The sequence below is a fragment of the Kogia breviceps genome, chromosome 2 (genome assembly GCF_026419965.1).
Source record: "Kogia breviceps isolate mKogBre1 chromosome 2, mKogBre1 haplotype 1, whole genome shotgun sequence".
NCBI classification, from domain to species: Eukaryota; Metazoa; Chordata; class Mammalia; order Artiodactyla; family Physeteridae; genus Kogia; species Kogia breviceps.
This window is the reverse complement of record NC_081311.1, coordinates 190,231,979-190,252,967: the sequence shown is the minus strand read 5'-3', so window position 1 is coordinate 190,252,967 and position 20,989 is coordinate 190,231,979. Positions and strand designations below refer to the sequence as shown.

The 20,989-nt window shown below is 47.7% G+C and overlaps 1 protein-coding gene across 3 annotated transcripts in view; it reads left to right on the top strand.

The window, feature by feature from the left end:
* Window positions 1-5,933: 5,933 nt before the first annotated feature.
* IRS1 (insulin receptor substrate 1) overlaps window positions 5,934-20,989 on the top strand; it is a 65,823-nt gene continuing 50,767 nt past the window's right edge. For 2 of the 3 annotated variants that reach the window (XR_010839231.1, XM_067027011.1), the window contains exon 1: window positions 5,934-10,785. Coding sequence is in view for 2 of the 3 variants with exons in the window: in XM_067027011.1 (XP_066883112.1) it covers window positions 7,027-10,764 (3,738 nt within the window). In the remaining variant the exon portion in view is untranslated. The remainder of the gene's footprint in view (window positions 10,786-20,989) is intronic. The other variant, XM_059055402.2, reaches the window with a different exon arrangement.

Genomic DNA, 20,989 nt, shown 5'->3' with positions numbered 1-20,989 from the left:
GTCCCAGAAAACCCCAAGTTACACTCCTGCCTCCTTGTCTGTGATCTTGTTTTGCTGCTAGCTTAGAATTACCTTTCTTCTCATTTGTCTATCTAAATCCTACCTATCTGCATTAGTAGGACACACACAGTTGCAAGTAACAAAACTCAAATGAAACTAGCTTGAGTAAAATTAAAAGTCGAGGGGAGGAAAACTACTGAAAGGATTCTAGGTAGTTCACAGAACTAAAAGATGAGCTGCAAGTTCCCAGGGAAGTTCTAGAAACCTAGGACTGGAGCCCTCACACACTCCTCTAATTATCCGTTTCCAACTTCATTTATCTCTGAATGATTTCCATTCTCTTCTGTGGTAGACGGGTGGGTCTCATAACTGAAAAAATGTGAAAATTTACATAAAAGGTAGCACATCATAAACATGAAACTTCAAAAGACGTTTTGCACTGGCAGCTTCTAGCTCTGCCTACTTTTGGTGTCTTCTCATCTGTCATTAGATAGAATTCGATGAAGAAGTTTAGAAAACACTGATGGAACATTTTAATGTTCCAAAAAATAATTCCTCCCAAATATCAGAGAATCAGAATTCCACTGCTATTCTTTAAGTGAAGGTTGTCTAGCAACAATTCCAGGGTCATCTTTTCTCCCACCTGCATGACTAGAATATTTTGGAAGTGCCCCTTCCTCACGCTCTCCGTGGTCCTGAACCACCCGTTGGTGGTCCTGAACAGTGCTCCCTTTTAGAGTCAGCTGAAATGTGATAGGAGGGGAATTAGGGAGTAGAGACATTGAAGAAGCTGTTAGGGAGAAAGAAAATATTTCTGTTTTGTCAATTTTGTTACTATCAAAGAAACCACAATTGACCTTGGCCAAACTGAAAGAGAGTAAGCAAATTTGTGGGAAGTATTGTCATCTATGCAGATGTCCACATGCATAAGCAAGGCCACCTAGGGGAGCAGGTAGATCACCACTGAAAACACTAACACAAATATTTGAGAGGGAATAACTCTTCACACCTGTCAGAAAGATTTGACACTTGTGATTGAAAAGAGAGAAACCTCGATGCAGTAATGCCTCAGTTAACTTGACTGACAAACCCCCAATCCTCATCAAAGAATGCAAAAGAAAATGAAAATATAATAATTTTAAAAATCAAGAAAATTTTTAAAAAGAAAAAGTCTCTTAGATAAGTGTCAGTTATTAGGGACTAATCTTAAAAAGTCACCAATCAGTAAAATTTCTGGAATGGAAAAATTAAATAGTGGCATAGAGTTTTCACCTTCTCCCTGTCCTGCAGCCTTATCCATCTGTTTATTTCATGCTTTATTTAACCAAAACCAACAACTGTTTTGAAATCGTCTTTCAAAAGTATTAATGTCTTTCTGAAATCCTGTTCCCAAGGTATTTAATGAATTTTCCTGTGTGCCTAAACCAGTGATTCTTAAATTTTAGCGTAAATAACATTCTCTTGTAATACTTCTTAGAATGCATTTGGTGGGGGGTCCAGCGTTCTCTGAGAGATCCTGGTTCAATAGGATTTGGATATAGCCAGAACTCTGCATTTTTCATCACACTTTGGAAAACATTAACACAAATGTTTGAGAGAGAATAACTCTTCACACTTGTCAGAAAATTTAATACTTGTGATTGAAAAGAGAGAAACCTCAATGCCATAATGTCTCAGTTAAGTAGGGTTTTTATTGCTGTAGTTCTTGGTATGTATACAATCCTGAAATGTAAGTATCCCCCTTGCCTTTCACAGCACCATATTACTGTGCCTTTAAACTAATCATCAGTCACCTATAACTATGCTACTGAGAGGGTGGTGCCCACACCCACCCACCCAGCAGAATCAGTGTCCCCTGGAGCATGATAAAAATGCAGACCTCAGCCTGCCCTAGACCTTCTAAATCAGAACCTGCATTTTAACAAAATCCTTACGTTTGAGATGCATTGATCTAGCAGACTCTCCAGCTAAATGTGACTTTTCAGCTCACTATTTTAATTTCACTACTTCACATTTTCAATCCAAAAGGATGAAAGACTTTAATTACAAGAGAAAATATGGTTTTAAGGAGAGAGACACCTGGAGGGTCCCAAATTATGTCTGTGATTGATGACTTTTAAATCAGAAGGCAGTTGGTTTCTCTGGTATCTGAGATCCCAGTACCTTGTAATTGTATTCGTCTTTCATCTTCACTGTAAGCTTCCTGTGGGCAGGATAATGTCTGAGATATTTATATCTTCAGTGGCTAGCCTAATGCCTAACCCAAGGAGATGCTCCAAAACGCCTGGCGGGGAAAAAATTGCCAGTTGCTTATGAGTTATATCCACTCTTCAAGTTCAAGCTTAAGGCTCCTTTCCTCCAGAAGATTTGTTTGATTATTTCACCTACCATCCACCTGCTCTAAGTAAATACAACTTATTTGACATTTAACACACAGACGACTTTAGTTATCAATTATCTTTCTCTCTTATTACCCTACCAAAGGTGTATGAAGCTGCTTTGTATACCTTTCATACTGCCTTGCAGAGTAGGCATTCAAATATTGCTTACTATTGAGAGCTCTCTTAAAATTTTAAAAAACCACTAAAGTGAGAAAATCTACAAGTTTTGATTTTCTTTCAAGCATCATTCTAAATTGTCAAAATTAATTCTAGAGTTGACAATATTTAAACCGCTCCTCCAGTTTTGACCTATTTAACTTAAGTAAAACATGTACTTTGATATAAGAAATACTTTCTAATTTTCAAATGGTTGGTTGTCCTGTCAGCCAACTCAATTCTCATTTTTTATTTATGCCAGTAACTTATACTTCTCTATGTTGAGCATATATAAAATGTTTAATTTATAACAGATGAATTCATAACTAAGATAAATGTATAGCTAGAGATCACTTTAGGGAAATTATGTAATAATTTATAAAGTTTGTATGATGTCCCTGAGTGTCACACACAGACGATATTTCCATTTTAAAGCTAATTGTAGACATATTGCCCCATAATGCACCCATGGCATGTCAAGTTTTAACTCCTGGCATCATCACTGCATTTGTCAACATCAACATAGCTGTCCCAGTGTTTTGATGTATTATTATTTCCGCTCTTGTAGTTTTAAAACGCACTTTATTTAGCCTGTTACGTAAATCATCTCTAACTGTCCTACAGATGGCAGCATTGAGCAATATATTTGGTAAGATTGCTTTTTTAGTTTCTGTGAATTTTCAGTTAGGAGTGAATTTTTCATACAGCATATTTCATTACAGTACACCGCGAGACTAATTTAGCATACGGTGGCAAGGTAATACGTGTACCTGCTCAAAGTTACTTCAGTTAGTTTCCACAAAAGCATCTCTTTCTATTCTGTATGTGAACCAGATTTCCAGAGTTGTCTCAACCCATTAATAAAAAAGTAGAGAAAATATGAAATTACTATAGTATAATTATAATTAAATATTAACCACCTTTAACGTTGGTAGTAAAACATCAGCAAGTAGGAAGAAAGGACAAGAACATCCAATGATCAGTGATTATCTACCACGTGAAATCCATTGGTTTGGAACAAAATGTCACAGCAATCTGGCTTATTTCATGATTTCTAATGAATATATTAGCCACTGAAGTTGTGTTTTTAAAGCAGAAATCCTTTCCCGCTGAGATTTTTTTTTAAAGCTTTTATAATAACAGTTAGTTTTATATGATCACAATTCTAACCTTTCTGTGAAGATTATTCTAGAATAGTTGCAAATTAAGTTGATCTTCCAGACGACTCTTCTAGAAAAGAGTATTTTGTTTTCCATATAGGTGTATTTCTTTTATTTAGCTTTTTTTTGGGGGGGGGCATCATTTCAAAAGTAAATGGATTGGGATTGTTTTTCCTACAAAATTTGAAATATTCTTCACCCCCGCCCCGCGCTAAACATCCAACCTCTGAAAAGCCCTTTGGCCTTAGATTACATTGTTACTAGTAAACAACACTTTTACCTTTTATTTTTCTCCTCTCCAAGGGTAAAACCCCACAATTACTTTACTACTAACTTCAGACTTCCCTGCTTCGCATCTCCCTCCTCTGCTCCCTGTAAAGCGCGCTATTCCCCCAGAATCTCGGTCACTGTTATTGCCTCCTTGTTACCAGATTATATCTGCTATTTATAGCTTTGCTGTAGTGGGCACGTGTGCCCACATCACCAAGCTGTCAGAAGTGGAGAAGGGCGGGCTTGGGCTTTCAATTCAACAGCGCGTACACAAATTATAGATTAACCAGGTTGAGATGAGGCTGCACGATGGCACGGAATAAGAAGGTGAGGGAAGAAATGAGAAGCTCCCAGGCTTCGGTGGGGAGTAGCCGCCTTGCAGATACTGGCTCCCCCAATTCACGTAACACACGCTGCTGAATGGCGTCTTTGGTTGTTCTTCTTTTTAAACTACGCTTTGCAACCTACCTTGGTACCCTCACCCTCTCTCCCCACCTCCCTCCTGCAATGCAAGGCTTGAAAGACAGGCAGCCCCACCAATCAGCAGGCTTCCCCAAGAAACTCCCTCCCCCACCCCGCCCCTCAGCCCGGTATTAGGCCCAGGCGCGCTTCTCGGCTGCCCAGTGGGTCCCGTCACTGAGCATGCCCGGCGCCACCACTGCTGCGTTTCCCGGCGAGCGTCTTGCGGTGCTTGAGAGCTGGAGACCCCAAAACGGGCCAGCAATGGGGTGGGAACATAAGATAGCGTTAAAAAGAGTGACAAGCGTCATTTTATTAAGGGCCCTTAATGCCACCTGGACCAGCAGGGGACAAACTGCTTGTTTACAGGTCAGTTTAACAAACAAACAAAAACTTTGGGCAGCATTTGCTTGTGGTGACACTGAGACCTCAGGCTAACGTTGTAAGAGTCTCTGCAAGTAGACCCAAGCTGCTGACATGTTCTACTCATGAAGTGGAGCCTTTTCCTGTGCAGTTGAGCTGGCACCATCCTTGTTTTCTCCCGATTATCCTTGTGGTCAAGGGTAAAAATTTTATGGGGTGGTTCAATGGGTGTGGAAGCTGTTTGTGAAACAAACACTTCAGCCAATATTTACACAGTAGAGTTCTGGCCTTATGAACCCTCTGTAGCTCCCTAACATCTTTTTAAAATCACAAATAGATTTCAGAATATAAGAGGCGGGCATCTCATTTTCTCCCCAAGCCTTCATCCCAAGGTGTGAATCCCCGCCCTCTCTCTAGGATGGGGCAGGGGGAGAAGCAGTGGTATTGACATTTTCTCCCTCAGTTCCTCAGCAGCTAACCCCACCGCGCCAGACATACGACGCTTCCCAGAGATCCCTCTTCTTGTTTTGGAGTGACCATAACGCCCCCAATCACTGCCCTTGGGCGTCCCTCTGCTTTTTCGTGGTACTTCATTGCAGCAAATGCGGGGATTCCAAGGTGGAAGGCTGGCCCAGAAGTCCTTTAGAAAACCTCACACAAAATACAGATCTCACCATGGCCTATCACCCTGAAACTGAAATCCAGCCTTTATATTTCCAGGGAGAAAAAGCCTTGACTAGAAACCTCCCTCCGGAGGGGTTGATCTTACCTGTTAGGTAAGATCCAGCCCAGCTCTCGCGCCCCCTCCTCCCCGGGCCCTCCTACGCTGGGCTCTGAAGCCGCAGTGCCCCCCCGTCGCCCCCCACCCTCGCTCCTGCGTCTTCCCGAGTTCGCCCCCCCGCGTTTTCCCAGACTCCCCTCGTGCTTTCGGGTAGCCACCCAAACACCCCCGCTCGCGCCCGCGGCGGGGATTCCTGCGGGTCGGGGGCGCCCTGGGTGGCGCGCGAGGAGGAAGGCTCTGCGCCAGGGCGGGCGGCCGCGTAGGGGCGCTGCCCGAGCGCTGCGCAGAGGCCGGGCGCGGGTGCCGCTGCGGCACGGCCGCGGGGCGGAGAGGGGCGGGCGCGGGGCGGGCTCGGCCGGGAATGTAGAGACCCGGGCGGGAGCCTCCCGGCGGCGGCGGCGGCGGCGGCCAGGCTGCGGAGCGCAGAGGCTCCGTCACGTGTTTTTCTCCTCCGAGTGAGACGGCGGCGCGGTCGGAGGGGGCCGGCGCGCAGAGCCAGACGCCGCCGCTTGTTTTGGTTGGGGCTCTCGGCAACTCTCCGAGGAGGAGGGAGGAGGGGAGAAGTAACTGCAGCGGCAGCGCCTCCCGGGGAAGAGACGTCTTCCCCGACTCCTTCCCCAACCTCCCCCCGTTTCGTCTCCCGCCCTCGTCCTCCCCCCTCCTCCCCTGCCGACTGGAGCGAGGGGCAGGGATGAGCCTGTCCCTCTGGCGCGTCCCCAGCTCCCCAGGCTGCCTAGTAGCGTTTCGCGTGGAAAAGCCACTTTCTCTGCCTGCCGAGATGGGCCCGAACGGGGGCTGCAGAGGACGCGTCCGCGGGCGGCGGCAGCAGCAGCAGCAGCAACGGCCGCAGCGCCGCGGTCTCTGCGATTGAGCTGGTATTTGGGCGGCTGGTGGCGGCGCGGACGGTTGGGGTGGGGGGGGGAGGAGGCGGAGGAAGAGGCGAAGGAGGAGGAGGAGGGAGAACCCCGTGCAACGTTGGGACTTGGCAGCTCGCCTCCCCCTGCCCAAGGATATTTAATTTGCCTCGGGAATCGTTACTTCCAGAGGGGAACTCAGGAGGGAAGGCGCGCGCGTCTGGAGGGGCAACGCCAGGACCCCCGGCCGCCGCCTGCCTGCGCCGGACTCCGGCCCCGGCGGCGAGAGATGCTTCTTCCCGGCCGCGGCGGCTGAGAGGAGACTTGGCTCTCGGGGTATCCGGGCTGCACTCGCGCCGGACGCGCAACCTCCCCGCAGGGCATGAAACGCCCGTAAACTCCGGTCGGGGCTATCTCCTTGGCGCAGCTGCTGCGTTCTCCTCTACTGCCCCTCCCCGGCGCGGAGGGCGGCGTGGATTTCGGAATCAGCGTTTCTGCCGCCTCCAGCCCTGTTTGCATGTGCGGGGCCGCGGCGAGGAGCCTCCGCCCCCCGCCCGGTTGTTTTTCGGCGCCTCCCTCCGCGCGGTGGCGGCGGCAGCAGCATGGCGAGCCCTCCCGAGACCGACGGCTTCTCCGACGTGCGCAAGGTGGGCTACCTGCGCAAGCCCAAGAGCATGCACAAGCGATTCTTCGTGCTGCGGGCGGCCAGCGAGGCGGGGGGCCCGGCGCGCCTCGAGTACTACGAGAACGAGAAGAAGTGGCGGCACAAGTCGAGCGCCCCCAAACGCTCGATCCCCCTCGAGAGCTGCTTCAACATCAACAAGCGGGCCGACTCCAAGAACAAGCACCTGGTGGCCCTCTATACCCGGGACGAGCACTTTGCCATCGCGGCGGACAGCGAGGCCGAGCAGGACAGCTGGTACCAGGCCCTCCTGCAGCTGCACAACCGTGCCAAGGGCCACCACGATGGGGCCGCGGCCCCCGGGGCGGGAGGCGGCGGGGCCAGCTGCAGTGGCAGCTCCGGCCTTGGCGAGGCTGGGGAGGACTTGAGCTACGGGGACGCGCCCCCAGGACCCGCCTTCAAGGAAGTCTGGCAGGTGATCCTGAAACCCAAGGGCCTGGGTCAGACAAAGAACCTGATTGGCATCTACCGCCTCTGCCTGACCAGCAAGACCATCAGCTTCGTGAAGCTGAACTCGGAGGCTGCCGCGGTGGTGCTGCAGCTGATGAACATCAGGCGCTGTGGCCACTCAGAGAACTTCTTCTTCATCGAAGTGGGCCGTTCCGCAGTGACGGGACCCGGGGAGTTCTGGATGCAGGTGGATGACTCTGTGGTGGCCCAGAACATGCACGAGACGATCCTGGAAGCCATGCGGGCCATGAGCGATGAGTTCCGCCCTCGAAGCAAGAGCCAGTCCTCCTCCAACTGCTCCAACCCCATCAGTGTCCCTCTGCGCAGGCATCACCTCAACAACCCTCCACCCAGCCAGGTGGGGCTGACCCGCCGCTCGCGCACAGAGAGCATCACTGCCACCTCCCCGGCCAGCTTGGTGGGCGGGAAGCAGGGCTCCTTCCGGGTCCGTGCGTCTAGTGATGGCGAAGGCACCATGTCTCGCCCTGCCTCTGTGGACGGCAGTCCTGTGAGTCCCAGTACCAACAGGACCCATGCCCACCGGCATCGAGGCAGTTCCCGGCTGCACCCGCCTCTCAACCACAGCCGCTCCATCCCCATGCCTTCTTCTCGCTGCTCGCCTTCCGCCACCAGCCCGGTCAGTCTGTCGTCCAGTAGCACCAGTGGCCACGGCTCCACCTCGGACTGTCTCTTCCCGCGGCGGTCTAGTGCTTCCGTGTCTGGTTCCCCCAGTGATGGCGGTTTCATCTCCTCTGATGAGTATGGCTCCAGTCCCTGCGATTTCCGAAGTTCCTTCCGCAGTGTCACCCCGGATTCGCTGGGCCACACCCCGCCGGCCCGTGGTGAGGAGGAGCTGAGCAACTACATCTGCATGGGAGGCAAGGGGGCGTCCAGCCTCACGGCCCCCAATGGTCACTACATTTTGCCCCGGAGTGGCAACGGTCACCGCTACATCCCGGCAGCTGGCTTGGGCACGAGCCCAGCCCTGACAGGGGATGAAGCAGCCAGTGCTGCAGATCTGGACAATCGGTTCCGAAAGCGGACTCACTCTGCTGGCACGTCGCCTACCATTTCCCACCAGAAGACCCCATCCCAGTCCTCTGTGGCCTCCATTGAGGAGTATACTGAGATGATGCCTGCCTACCCACCAGGAGGTGGCACTGGAGGCCGAGTGCCCAGCTACCGCCACTCCGCCTTCGTGCCCACCCACTCCTACCCAGAGGAGGGTCTGGAAATGCACCCCTTGGAGCGGCGTGTGGGCCACCACCGCCCAGACACCTCCAACCTCCACACCGATGATGGCTACATGCCCATGTCCCCAGGGGTGGCCCCAGTGCCCGGGAGCCGAAAGGGCAGTGGGGACTACATGCCCATGAGCCCCAAGAGCGTGTCTGCCCCTCAGCAGATCATCAACCCCATCAGACGCCATCCCCAGAGAGTGGACCCCAATGGCTACATGATGATGTCCCCAAGCGGCAGCTGCTCTCCTGACATCGGAGGCGGGCCCAGCAGCGGCGGCAGCAGCAGCGGTGCCGCCCCTTCTGGGAGCAGCTATGGCAAGCTCTGGACAAATGGGGTAGGGGCCCACCACTCTCACGCCCTGCCACACCCCAAACTCCCTGTGGAGAGCAGTAGCGGCAAGCTGTTGTCTTGTACGGGTGACTACATGAACATGTCGCCAGTGGGGGACTCCAACACCAGCAGCCCTTCCGACTGCTACTATGGCCCCGAGGACCCCCAGCACAAGCCAGTCCTCTCCTACTACTCATTGCCAAGGTCCTTTAAGCACACCCAGCGCCCCGGGGAGCTGGAGGAGGGCGCCCGGCACCAGCACCTCCGCCTTTCCTCCAGCTCGGGTCGACTCCTCTATGCTGCGGCGGCGGAAGATTCCTCCTCGTCCACCAGCAGCGACAGCCTGGGCGGGGGATACTGCGCGGCTAGGCCCGAGCCCGGCCTCCCGCATCTCCACCATCAGGTCCTGCAGCCCCATCTGCCTCGAAAGGTGGACACAGCTGCCCAGACCAACAGCCGCCTGGCCCGGCCCACGAGGCTGTCCCTGGGGGATGCCAAGGCCAGCACCTTACCCCGGGCCCGAGAGCAGCAGCCGCCGCCGCCGCCGCCCCTGCTGCCCCCTCCGGAGCCCAAGAGCCCAGGGGAATATGTGAATATTGAATTTGGGAGCGATCAGCCGGGCTACTTATCAGGCCCGGGGGCGTCCCACAGCTCGCCTTCTGTCCGGTGTCCATCCCAGCTCCAGCCGGCTCCCAGAGAGGAGGAGACGGGCGCGGAAGAGTACATGAACATGGACCTGGGGCCGGGCCGGAGGGCCGCCTGGCGGGAGAGCCCTGGGGTCCAGCCGGGCAGCATGGGCCCGGCGCCCCCAGGAGCTGCTAGCGTGTGCAGGCCCACCCGGGCAGTGCCCAGCGGCAGGGGTGACTACATGACCATGCAGATGGGCTGTCCCCGGCAGAGCTACGTGGACACCTCGCCGGTCGCCCCCATCAGCTATGCGGACATGCGGGCCGGCGGCGTCGTCGTGGAGGAGGCCAGCCTGCTTGGGGACGCCGCGGCCGCGCCCTCCTCTTCCTCGACGGCCTCTGCTTCCCCCGCTGGGCCTCAAGGAGCAGAGGAACTGACGGCCCGCCCTTCCCTGCTGGGGGGCCCGCAGGGACCCGGGGGCCCGAGTGCCTTCACGCGGGTGAACCTCAGTCCCAACCGCAACCAGAGTGCCAAAGTGATCCGTGCCGACCCGCAAGGGTGCAGGAGGCGGCACAGCTCCGAGACCTTCTCCTCGACGCCCAGCGCCACCCGGGCAGGCAACACGGTGCCCTTCGGAGGGGGGGCTGCAGCCGGGGGCGGCGGCGGCGGCGGCGGCAGCAGCATGGAGAATGTGAAACGCCACAGCTCTGCTTCCTTTGAGAACGTGTGGCTGCGGCCTGGGGAGCTCGGGGGAGCCCCCAAGGAGCTGGCCCAAGTGTGCGGGGCTGCCGGGGGTCTGGAGAACGGGCTTAACTACATAGACCTGGATTTGGTCAAGGACTTCAACCAGAGCCCTCAAGAGCGCCCCGCTCAGCCGCAGCCTCCTCCTCCCCCGCCCCCTCATCAGTCTCTGGGACGCAGCGAGAGCGGCTCCACCAGCCGCTCCAGCGAGGATTTAAGCGCCTATGCCAGCATCAGTTTCCAGAAGCCGCCAGAGGACCTCCAGTAGCTCAACTGGACATCACAGCAGGTGCGTTTCATGGTGACCAAAGTCAGAAGACAAAATTGCTTTTAACCTTGTGCTCCAATTCTGTTTCCCTGCCCCTGCCCCTTCTTCCCTCTCTTCCCCACGGCTTCTTTAGGGAGTGCAGTCTTAGGAGGGAGGGGTCAGGGCACAGGAGATGACACCTGGCTGATGGCCCGATAAATCTGTAGGAGCAGCCACAGGAGGGCTTTTTCCTTTCTGGTTCCCAAGTGAAGCACTTTGGTATTTTCAAGACATATCCTACAATACCAGTTCTGAGGTTTGTGAAGTTCATATATAAGAACCTTGATCTCTTTAATGAAGTTTTCTTTTGACTATACAATTAGGTCAGTCTCTGGAAGGGACAGTTCTAAAAAAATACTTATTAGTACACGGGCTAAGCCCTTCATGTAAAGGTAATTTCTCAGAGCTCTTAAGGGTGATTTTATCAAGTTGCTCTGTGTACTTTGGTTCTGTGATTTCACAATACCTAGGCAACATAAATAGCAGTGGGAAGCATCAATTTTTATTCCTGTTGCCCTAAAAAGATTCAGAAGTAAGAGCTTGCATAGGCTTACGTATTTAAAGAAATACCTCTCTATGGCTCTCTTTAGAACGTAATTATTGGTGACATTTTTTTTTTGTTCCCTCTTGTATGAAGATTTATGAAATGTTACTCACACACCGACCCACAACCTCACAGGCGTGGCTGCTCTTATACAGTGAAGTCTGCATGCGTCTGGGACCCATTACTGAGTTAAGAGTTACGAAAACTCATCTCAGCTTGTGTGCCTTACAATTGTCTTTTCTGGCAAAGGCCTGCACAGAGACACCACACAGGTCATATTGGGGCTACTGTACATCTTCTGTAAAATTACTTAACATTTTTACACTGAAAAGAAGGAATATTAAGTCAGGGAAATGGAAGAGTTTGGTTTTCATCTGCACTGAATGTAAGGGCTAACCCTTGTACTCTTCGATTGTAGGATATTTATTGTTTGCCTTTTAAGTTCAAGAGTAGATGCCTCAGTAAATGTTGAAAGTTGGCTTCAGGTGGTCTGTGGCTAAGGCTGTATTGAAAACGAGAAACATTTTTAATAGGAAATTAGCCTGCCCTTGGTTCTGTTGAGACTGTTTTCTGGTGGTCATGATTGTGGGAGGAGGAGAGGAGTATAGTTTGCAAATAATGAGATGAGTTGGCAATGTAGAAATTTCCAGCATTTGGAAACACTTTATTCTGACAAACTGATTATCTTGTGATAGTCTTTTTATATATGCTTCACCGAATGAGCTTTTAAAAGCATTTTTTCTTCTTAATGTGTGTCCATTCATAAGAAATTCATGTGTGTATTGGGTTCCTATTGATAGGTATTTTTTAATTATGTGGTCACAGTCTCCGTGATTCTAACAGTTTCTAATATTTGACCCATATCATTTTCTGTTTCGTAGAACAAGGTACAGGTATACAGACATTCAAACTAAGATTTTAGGTGATATGATATATTACACAAAGCATTTATTTGGTTAGTATTCAAGATTTATTTTCATGATTCGTTCTCTAGAAGAGAGATTTGTGTACCTCAACAGTAAATATTTTGGTTATTTCAAATGATGTTTTTGGAAATGTGAATCTCTCTAACACTTTAACTGTTTGTGTTGCAAAGTGTCTCATTTATAAAGGAATGAGAATTTGAAGGGGAAAAAACCCAGCAGAACTAAGATTTTGCTTTTAAAGGAGATGAAAGATGAGGCTAACAATAAGTTTTTCTCAGCTGTCTTCTTAATTTGAACAGGTTTTTTTAAGAGTAAAATAAATAATATTTTGTTCTGAAGGAAATTGATGACCAAATAAAATTTTTGTTTTTCAGAGGGACTTTAAAATAAAATCCTCCTCATATGGAGGATACACTAAAAACGAACCAACCAAAACAAAACAATTTTCTATTCTTAGCTTTCTGAGGGAAAATAAAATATTCTGGAACAATCATATAAGCATATCCTTAATAATCCTGGAGTAGCAATATACCATGCCTTGATAGCACCATGCAATAAAAAGTCTAAAATGTGTATTTGTAAGATGTAAATGGAGAGAGATGAGGGTGTGGTGTGTGTGTGTGTGTGTGTGTGTGTGTTTTAAGTGAGGTACCAAATGCTACTTGGCACATTTACATCCTGAATTCTGCTTGTCTGCCTTTGCCCTGTTGAGTTTAAAGATGTGATGCGATAGGCAACTATCATCTGAAACAAAAAGAAATCAAACCTGTCTGTGGCAAACCACTTTGCCTGGGAATGAGTGTGTTAGTTTGTGAAAACCTTGTTTTCCTAACTTCCTCAGTAATTGCTATCTTTGCCTATCTTTCCTGTTTCTCAGGGAAAACCTGAAATAGGAAAGGAATGAGGGCCTCAGAGATGTGTGCTCTTTCTCCTAACCCCTCATTTTAAACAGCTCTGCTTGTTGAATATTTTTCACTGGAACATTTCTGAGGTATTTAGTGCAGGTGCCCAGGACTGCTGGTTGCCCTTGATTCACCTTCTGTCGTCTGACCACCTTTTGTGTTTCTCTTCTCTCTCTTGTCCATCCGTGTCTCCTCTGGGTTCTGACCTGCTGGATTGTTTTATCCCCCTCTCCTATGCCCCTTGTTTCCCACCTCTTATTTCATGTTCCTGCTATTGTCTTTTTTTTTCTTTTGGGCTCCATTTCATAATTTCGCAGTACTTGTGGCCTACTCTCCGCAGAGAGTACATTGAGAGCCCAAAAGGGAGGGCAGAAAGGGCACGGCAGCCCAGCTACCTTCAACCAGCATTTACCGCAAATTTGTGTGTTAGTTTTGTAACTGCAGCTGGGCAGATAGAGCAGGCTTTGGCAAAGACACAGACTCCAGCCATTGCTTTAAGATTCCTTTTTTTGGGGGGGGGTCATTTTGTTACGTCCCCTTGAAAAACAAAATGGTCCATTTTTCTTCCCTTCACTGCATTTCCCAGTTGTGATTTCCAGGATGCCTACCTCCACGACTGCCTACCTCCCATCTCTCCTTCCCTTTCCCTCCCTCCTGTCCCCTCGCTGTGTGGCCTTTTTCTCTGGCGCACACCCTCTGAGCTCTGGCACTTTCCCGTTTCCTCGGTCACCTCTGCTTCCTGCATTCCTCCCTATTTATTTGGGGCTTGGCTCCCCCTGCCTCCTGCAAGCCCCCTTTGGCCTGGGGTCGGGGGATCTGCAGCGAGGCTAAGGCCAACCTAAGAAGACTCCAGCCCGGCCCTCCTCTGGTCGCCTGGGGGCGCGGGGGTGGCCGGGGGGGGGGGGGGACGGACCGGAGCGTGGTGTGAGGTGGCGGTGGCTGACGGAGGTGGCCGGTGGCAGGCGGGCGGGCGAGCCACGGCCCCTGCAGAGCAGTACAGAGTCTGGCCCTGAGCGGGCGGGGCAGCCGGGCTCTGATTGGCCCCGCCGGAGCCAATCAGCGCGAGCGTAGGCCGAGCCTCAGCAGGGGTGGGGAGGGGCCTCAGGCGAGGGTTGATAGGGGTCCTTGGTCCGGAGTCCGGGGGTGGCGGCCGGCCGGGCATCCGTCGCCCACCCATCTCTCTCCACCCCTTCCCCCTGGAGCCCACAGAAGTGAGCCAAGTACACGCCCCCTCCACCCCCACACCCCACCACCCCCGCCTCCCAGAGGATGTTATGCACTCGGCCTTATTCTTGTCCATCTAGACCAGAATCCTAAGAATGAGAAAGTCCAACCAGCCCACTGACAGAGGCCGGAAACACACGCTTCCTCTTGTATTTAATTGAGAAAAATCCAGGCCGTGACCATGTGACGTGCCCCATTTTGTTTCCCTCCTCTCTTTACTACGGTTTACTACTACGCCACGTTCCTGTTCCTTCACCTTCCTGTCTTGAAATCTGCAAGCAGGAGGGAGCTCTACAGCACGTGGTTGTAGGATTGATTGGGTTGGCTCAAGATTTTTACATTTACTTCTCTTACTGTTGGGAGGGAGGAGAGAAAAAAACGGAGTAGGAAATACAAGTGCTGTGGCTGGCACCGTGTGGGGATTATTCGGAAAACACATTTGGCTTGAAATTACATTAGGGTCAACCCTTTATTGAGTGCTTGCAGGTTGCAAAGTACCAAGCTAGATAAGATCAACAAAAACTGACCATCCTGGGCCCATGGGAGCTCACTGAGAAATGAAAACGTCTGATGTAGCCTGCTTGCAAATCGTGAGAATCTAGAAATTCGTTACAAGGGCTTGGGTAGGGTTCCTTACTGAGCTTGGAGGTAATGCTGCTTGCTTCTCAAAAACAAAAACTGGTCTTTTGACCAGTGACAGTCCTAGTGACAGCTCATCAGGGCAGGCTGGGCGAACTGATTTTGAAAGCTTGCTAGATTTGTGTTGTGGTCCCTCACGTAACCAAAATTGTGTGAAATGTAGTACCAGATGAGATCGGAAATTTGTTCAGATTTGTCTGTTGTACAATAAAGAGGGGAAATAACAGAGAGATACCATGGAAGTATTTTTTTCTCCCCATCCCTCTCAAATAAGCATTTCTCACCAGCCAGCAATCCCTGTTGCAATCACTGAATCATAAGCCCCAAAGGCAGCATTTTTCCTTAGGTGTTGATTGAAACATCGCAGGTGAAAATGTAAGGAAGTAATTCTATGCCCCTGAATAATTCTGTGCCCCAATACTGCTTCTGAGCAGGTGGGAGTGAGCTTCTCTGCTGTTCCAGAAAACTTTGAGCATCTAACAATCCTCTTAATTTCTGCCATTGTTTGAGTAGCTTTTTGTGTTAAAAATAAATCCATAAAAAATTTTATATATTGGAGTCATTTATCTGACTGCCCCCCAGATAAACACACTATCTCCAAGATTGTCTAAAGAGTAAGAGACTGGGAATCCAAAAGGGCATACTTCCCTCCCCCCTCCTTTTTTTTTTTTTTTTTTGTTTGTTTATCAGAATTCCCGGAAAGTAGTTTAATGCTATCTTGAATGATACAATGGAAAAAACAGCTTCTGGGAGCCAGAGATCTTGGGTTGTAGAACAGCCTGTGCCCTTCACTAAGCTGAGCGACCTTGAGAAAGTCACTTAATTTCTCTGTACATATTTCCTCATCAGTAACTAGAGAATTTTGTTCTAAATTATTCTAACTTCCTTTGCAGCTCTAAACGTAGGGATATTTTGGAGAAAATGACTGATATTCTTTAATGGGTCAGTTGTAATGACGATTCTTTCTGAAGAAGCTATTGATGGGGTTGTAATGAAGTGCATTAGAATATACTGTTCTGTCCTGTTCTAACTTCTGGATCACTCTTTATGGTTTGATTCAGGACTGATTTTTAACCTTTCTTGTTTGGAGGGGGCATTTTCAGGTTTTAATAGACCTTAAGACAAACCTTCCTGACTATACCAGTCTAAATTTTTGGAACCTTCTCTAGACTGGATTCGGTTCCTCTCCCTCCTCCCTAAGGTCAGCTGTTGGAAGCATCCCTCCCCACCTGACAGTATAGGTCAGGCTTTAACCAATCCATGTCTATGACATTATTCTGTTTATTCTGTTGGAAATCACCCCTTCTTGAGCTGGTGGTCTGTTTATGGACAATGTTTCTCATTTGTTCCATCAGAATCCTTCAGTGAGGTATCCACTTGAGTGAATGGAGGGAAAATCTGAGAGGGCAGTTGGGAACTATAGGAATTTGTGCACAATTTTTTGTTTAGTTTTATTTTGATCTGTTAGATGTGTGAAAAAGTTCTTGCTGGAAGAAATCAGTGTGGTCCGACTTTGTGCTTCAGGATTTTTGATTCGTCGTTTGAACTGTACAGTGCTTTGCTGACCCAGTGTAATCCTGACTGTCCAGTTGCCAATTTATTCAGAGGTTCCTACCCTTTGGGCAACTCCATGTGAATTTCATAAATCGTTAGAATAGTTTATTGACTCTTTCAATCAAAACTTTATTGACCTAATGCTTTTCCAATCCTTCTGCTATAATCATATATATTTCTTAGCTGTATAGTATATGAATGGTTCCTTTTATTTTGGTGGGTTGGTAGTTTTAGTATAATGGAACATTTCACAATTTTAAGGTTTTGTTTTGCTTTGTTTTAAAGAAATCCATTTCCTCAATTATTTCCTCATGTTACGGAGTTACTGGAAATTGTATTCAAGGAAAATAGCTTCTTGTGGATTAGTTTGAAGTCAGTTTCACACTAAAGATTCTGTAACTTTTCTTCATACTAATACTTTTTTTTTTCTTTTGGTTGCGTTGGGTCTTCGTTGCTGTGCATGGGCTTTCTCTAGTTGCAGTGAGCGGGGACTACTCTTTGTTGCGGTGCGCGGGCTTCTCATTGCAGTGGCTTCTCTTGTTGCGGAGCAGAGCTCTAGGCTCACGGGCTTCAGTAGTTGTGGCTCGTGGGCTCTAGGTGCGCGCAGGCTCAGTAGCTGTGGCGCACAGGTTTAGCCGCTCCGCAGCATGTGGGATCTTCCCGGACTAGGGATCGAACCCGTTTCCCCTGCATCGGCAGGCGGATTCTTAACCCCTGCGCCACCAGGGAAGCCCCCTAATACTTTTCTTGTGTTTAAAATGATAGATACTCTACCACATTTATAATGATGTAATTGACTTATTATTTCATTACCTTGTGAGTCCATAGCTATATGGCAAACTTTAAAAGTTCTTTTAAAAATGTTATTGAAACAGGCTCAGAAGTTGTAATCACATTGAATTTTAACTTAACAGAATTAAATTTTGATGTTGGTATGGTATAATTGTATACTCATTTCAAACTATTGTGAAATGTTGCAAGAAGAGTTGTTGTAAAGCTTTTTAAAATGATAGACTAGTAAATATCATCTTTTTGGTTCTATTCTTATCTTCTAGTATAGAAATGGTAGTATTTTCTCCCATTCTTAATTTATGGGAATAGGCGGAAGATAGATCAGATAAATATAAGATACTGTCACCTATGGGAAGAGGAAAGTTTTCCATTTTAATAATCTTGCTGCAGGCTCTACTATAATCTATTTGTTAAAACAAATTTGGTTGGATAAATGTTATTTGTGCTTCTTCAATGAGTCAGTGATCTTTGAATAACAGAGCTTTTACAAATGATGTGTTTATGTTGAAAAGGCTGCTTTTCTTTTCCAACCCCCTTTCTGCATTTTCATGAATGATAGCGGTGGAATTAAATACGTGGATCAGACTATAATTTTAACTGTATTTATCTTCAAGCAGAGAGGAGATTTCTGTGGTTTTATTGCCCTACCTTGAATATTTTATTAAGCTGTGTTGCCCTCATTGTCTTCCTTTGCTGTTCCCTGTTTTTGTTGTTGCTGTTTTCCATTCTGTGTCACACTGTCCACCATTACCCTTGGCCCTTTTGGAGCCAAACTCATATACACTGGTTGCTAATTGGTCAGGCTGAAGAAGACGCCAGTATAACCCAAGTTGTAGTAAAGAAAAAAGACGTTGATAAACTTCCCTCCCCACTTACTTTTCTGTTGACCAAAAAATACTTTGATGTGAGTTCTCTGATCCTCCCTGACATATTTAGGTCATGGTACTGAACAGTATCAGTTAATCTTGAGAAATCGATCGTTGTGTTATGTTTGTTGGAATGATCAAAGAGGCATTCTTTTGGTTGTTGTTGTTTTCCTTCATATACATCTAGTGTGGCAAACAAGTTATATTTTACAAAGAAAGTCGTGATTCTTTTAGGAAGGTTATGATCTAAATGAGACAGGCAAATTTTTTTTTAAAAAAAGACATTTGCTAAAAATAGAGCAGTTGAAGGTCTCTGAAATATTCAGTAATTACTATGTATTTAACTACTATTCAATATTCTCCAATGATGATTTCCCTGTTCTTTCAAAGATTATTAAAAGGGCTCTGTGGGATATGAAACATAATCATACTTACCCTTGAATTTTAGGGATTGTGGGAATAATCAGAAGAACTTTCCATCTCCATTATTACAATAATGGAGGCCACCCACCTCCCAACCCCAAAATAACTGATCTGCCTTTGGCCAGACAGGCCCTAAACTAGGATTCCCCTCCCCCACTTTGCCTCAATAAACACCACTGAGCACCTGTGGTATTCCAAATAGCACGTATTTTGTTAAGAGGATGGGGACAAGACATGAAAACGGGGACAAAAATGGGAGGGAGGAGGATGCATCCAAGGAATTACCAAGTTTCTTACGGCACAGCTTACTTGGGGGAAAAAATTGAGATTCAGAAGGTGCAGTCCATGAAAATCTGCATTTTTCCTATATTTACAGGGCTAAAGTGCCCATCTGTCTTAAAGTTTTGCAGCCATCTAACCATGGCTTCCTGCCTCACCATAACACAAGCATACTTAAAATAGATTATAAGGCTGTTGAAAGTCTCCTTTGGGAGAATGGTGCATTTTCGGCCATTCTGCTAGCAAACATAATATTTACAAGAAGCAAGAAAAAGATATCTTTGGTCTAAGTGAAGCAGCCAGGAGAGGGGTCCAGGTGTTAAATGTGCAGGAGTTTTGTGAGTGCTTGTCACAGGTTGGTCATTGTTAGGAAACATGGGGTGAAGATGAAGGCTGCAAAAGAAATCGTAAAATCTTTTCTTTTGGTCTTAGAAACTCTATTATTCAAGGACTTTTTCTCCCCCTTTGGGTAGGTGGTTTTTATTTTTAGTAGTGAAAACCTCTAAGCCTCTAACCTCTGGTTCCTGTGCCTGCTTCTGGCGGGAAGTATAATCTTTGAGATTTCATCATTTCTCTTTTTTAAGCTTTCTCTCTCTCTCTCTCTCTCTCTCTATTTGTTTTGATGGTGTGCAGTCATACTTGTTTTTAAAAGCTTATAGTAGTTTCTTCCAGAAACATTAAAAAGCATTTTTTAAGACCATCAAGTTTTATGATAGTTTGCTGTATCTATTCACACTATTTTTTTCTTTAATATTTCGGTATAGGCAGTGCATGCATGTGCTATAAGTTTCAAGTGGTCTAAACATTTTTTAAAAGGTATAGAGTGAAAATTAAGCCTTCCTCCCACTCCAGTTCCCCAGCTTCTCTTCTCAGAAGCCACCACCAATGCTCGTTTTTTGTTTATCTTTCCAGAGATGAGCTGCTCATAAAATTTGGAGCTTAGTAATAGAAAGTTGGGTAAATGCCCAACAGCTCAGAGTCTTGCCTGGAAGAACACGCTCAGACCCCACATTTCTGCACGAAAGGATCACAGCAGACAATATACCTCTTACAATAGACTCACTGCTTTGTTTTTGTTAAAGGGAAAAAGAAAAGTACTCTTTTATTTTCCATGCCTCTTTTGAATACTCAGGTTAAAAGAAGTCCATAACCCACGAAGGAGGAAAAGCATTAGTTAAGAAATGGTCACCTTTTCTAACTTTGAGGTGTTTGTGCTAATTGATGGAGAAGGGGAAGGTGTCTGAATTTTCAAATTTTCATGGTATTACTCAAGCATTCGGCACCCAACTTTCTGGACACTAGGGTCTCATAGTTTTGAGAGTTCAAATGAATTAATGCCTCTTGCTGGATGACTGAGAGCTAGAAGTTCACCTCTGAGAAAAACGTAAAAAGTGACTGCTTGGAGCTTCTAGTACCAGAGGCTGTTGTCTATATTTTTAATGCTATTGGTGGTTGGTGAAAATATTCATGCTATTTTCCTAGAGTAGAGAATTATACTTTCTAAGAGGCCTCAGGCGGCTCACACAGGACCGGAAGTGAAATGTTGTCCTGGAAAGGCACCCAGAGCCCGAGGACATGAGGCATCTTGAAGGATCCTCCCTCTCTGCCTCTTCACCAAGACTGCCCTTTTCCCATGGACACAGGAAGCTGCACCGGATGAGAACTTAAACCTGAGTGGGGAGAGATGGGGAGCAATGACTGAAATGGAGTCAAAAACTTTTAAATGGGTTGAAAGAGGTTTTCCCACCTGAGCACAAGCCCAGATCTGGGTAATGCAGAGTTGCTAATCATTGGAAAGCAAACCCAAAGGGTTGGCGACATCCCATTCAAAGCCAAAGCAGGACTTTTAACTCTTTGCCCCAGACCTTCTACCAGGCCGTATTTACTTTTTTTCCTTTTACCAGAATCCTCAATGTCTTAAATGTTCCTGAGGTTACAGAACAAAACAAGATGGGGCTACTGTATAAAGTATGTCATGGTAGAGGGAGGGGCGGGAGATTCCCTAAAGTGTTTTGAGGGGCTGGCTGAGTGAGGGTA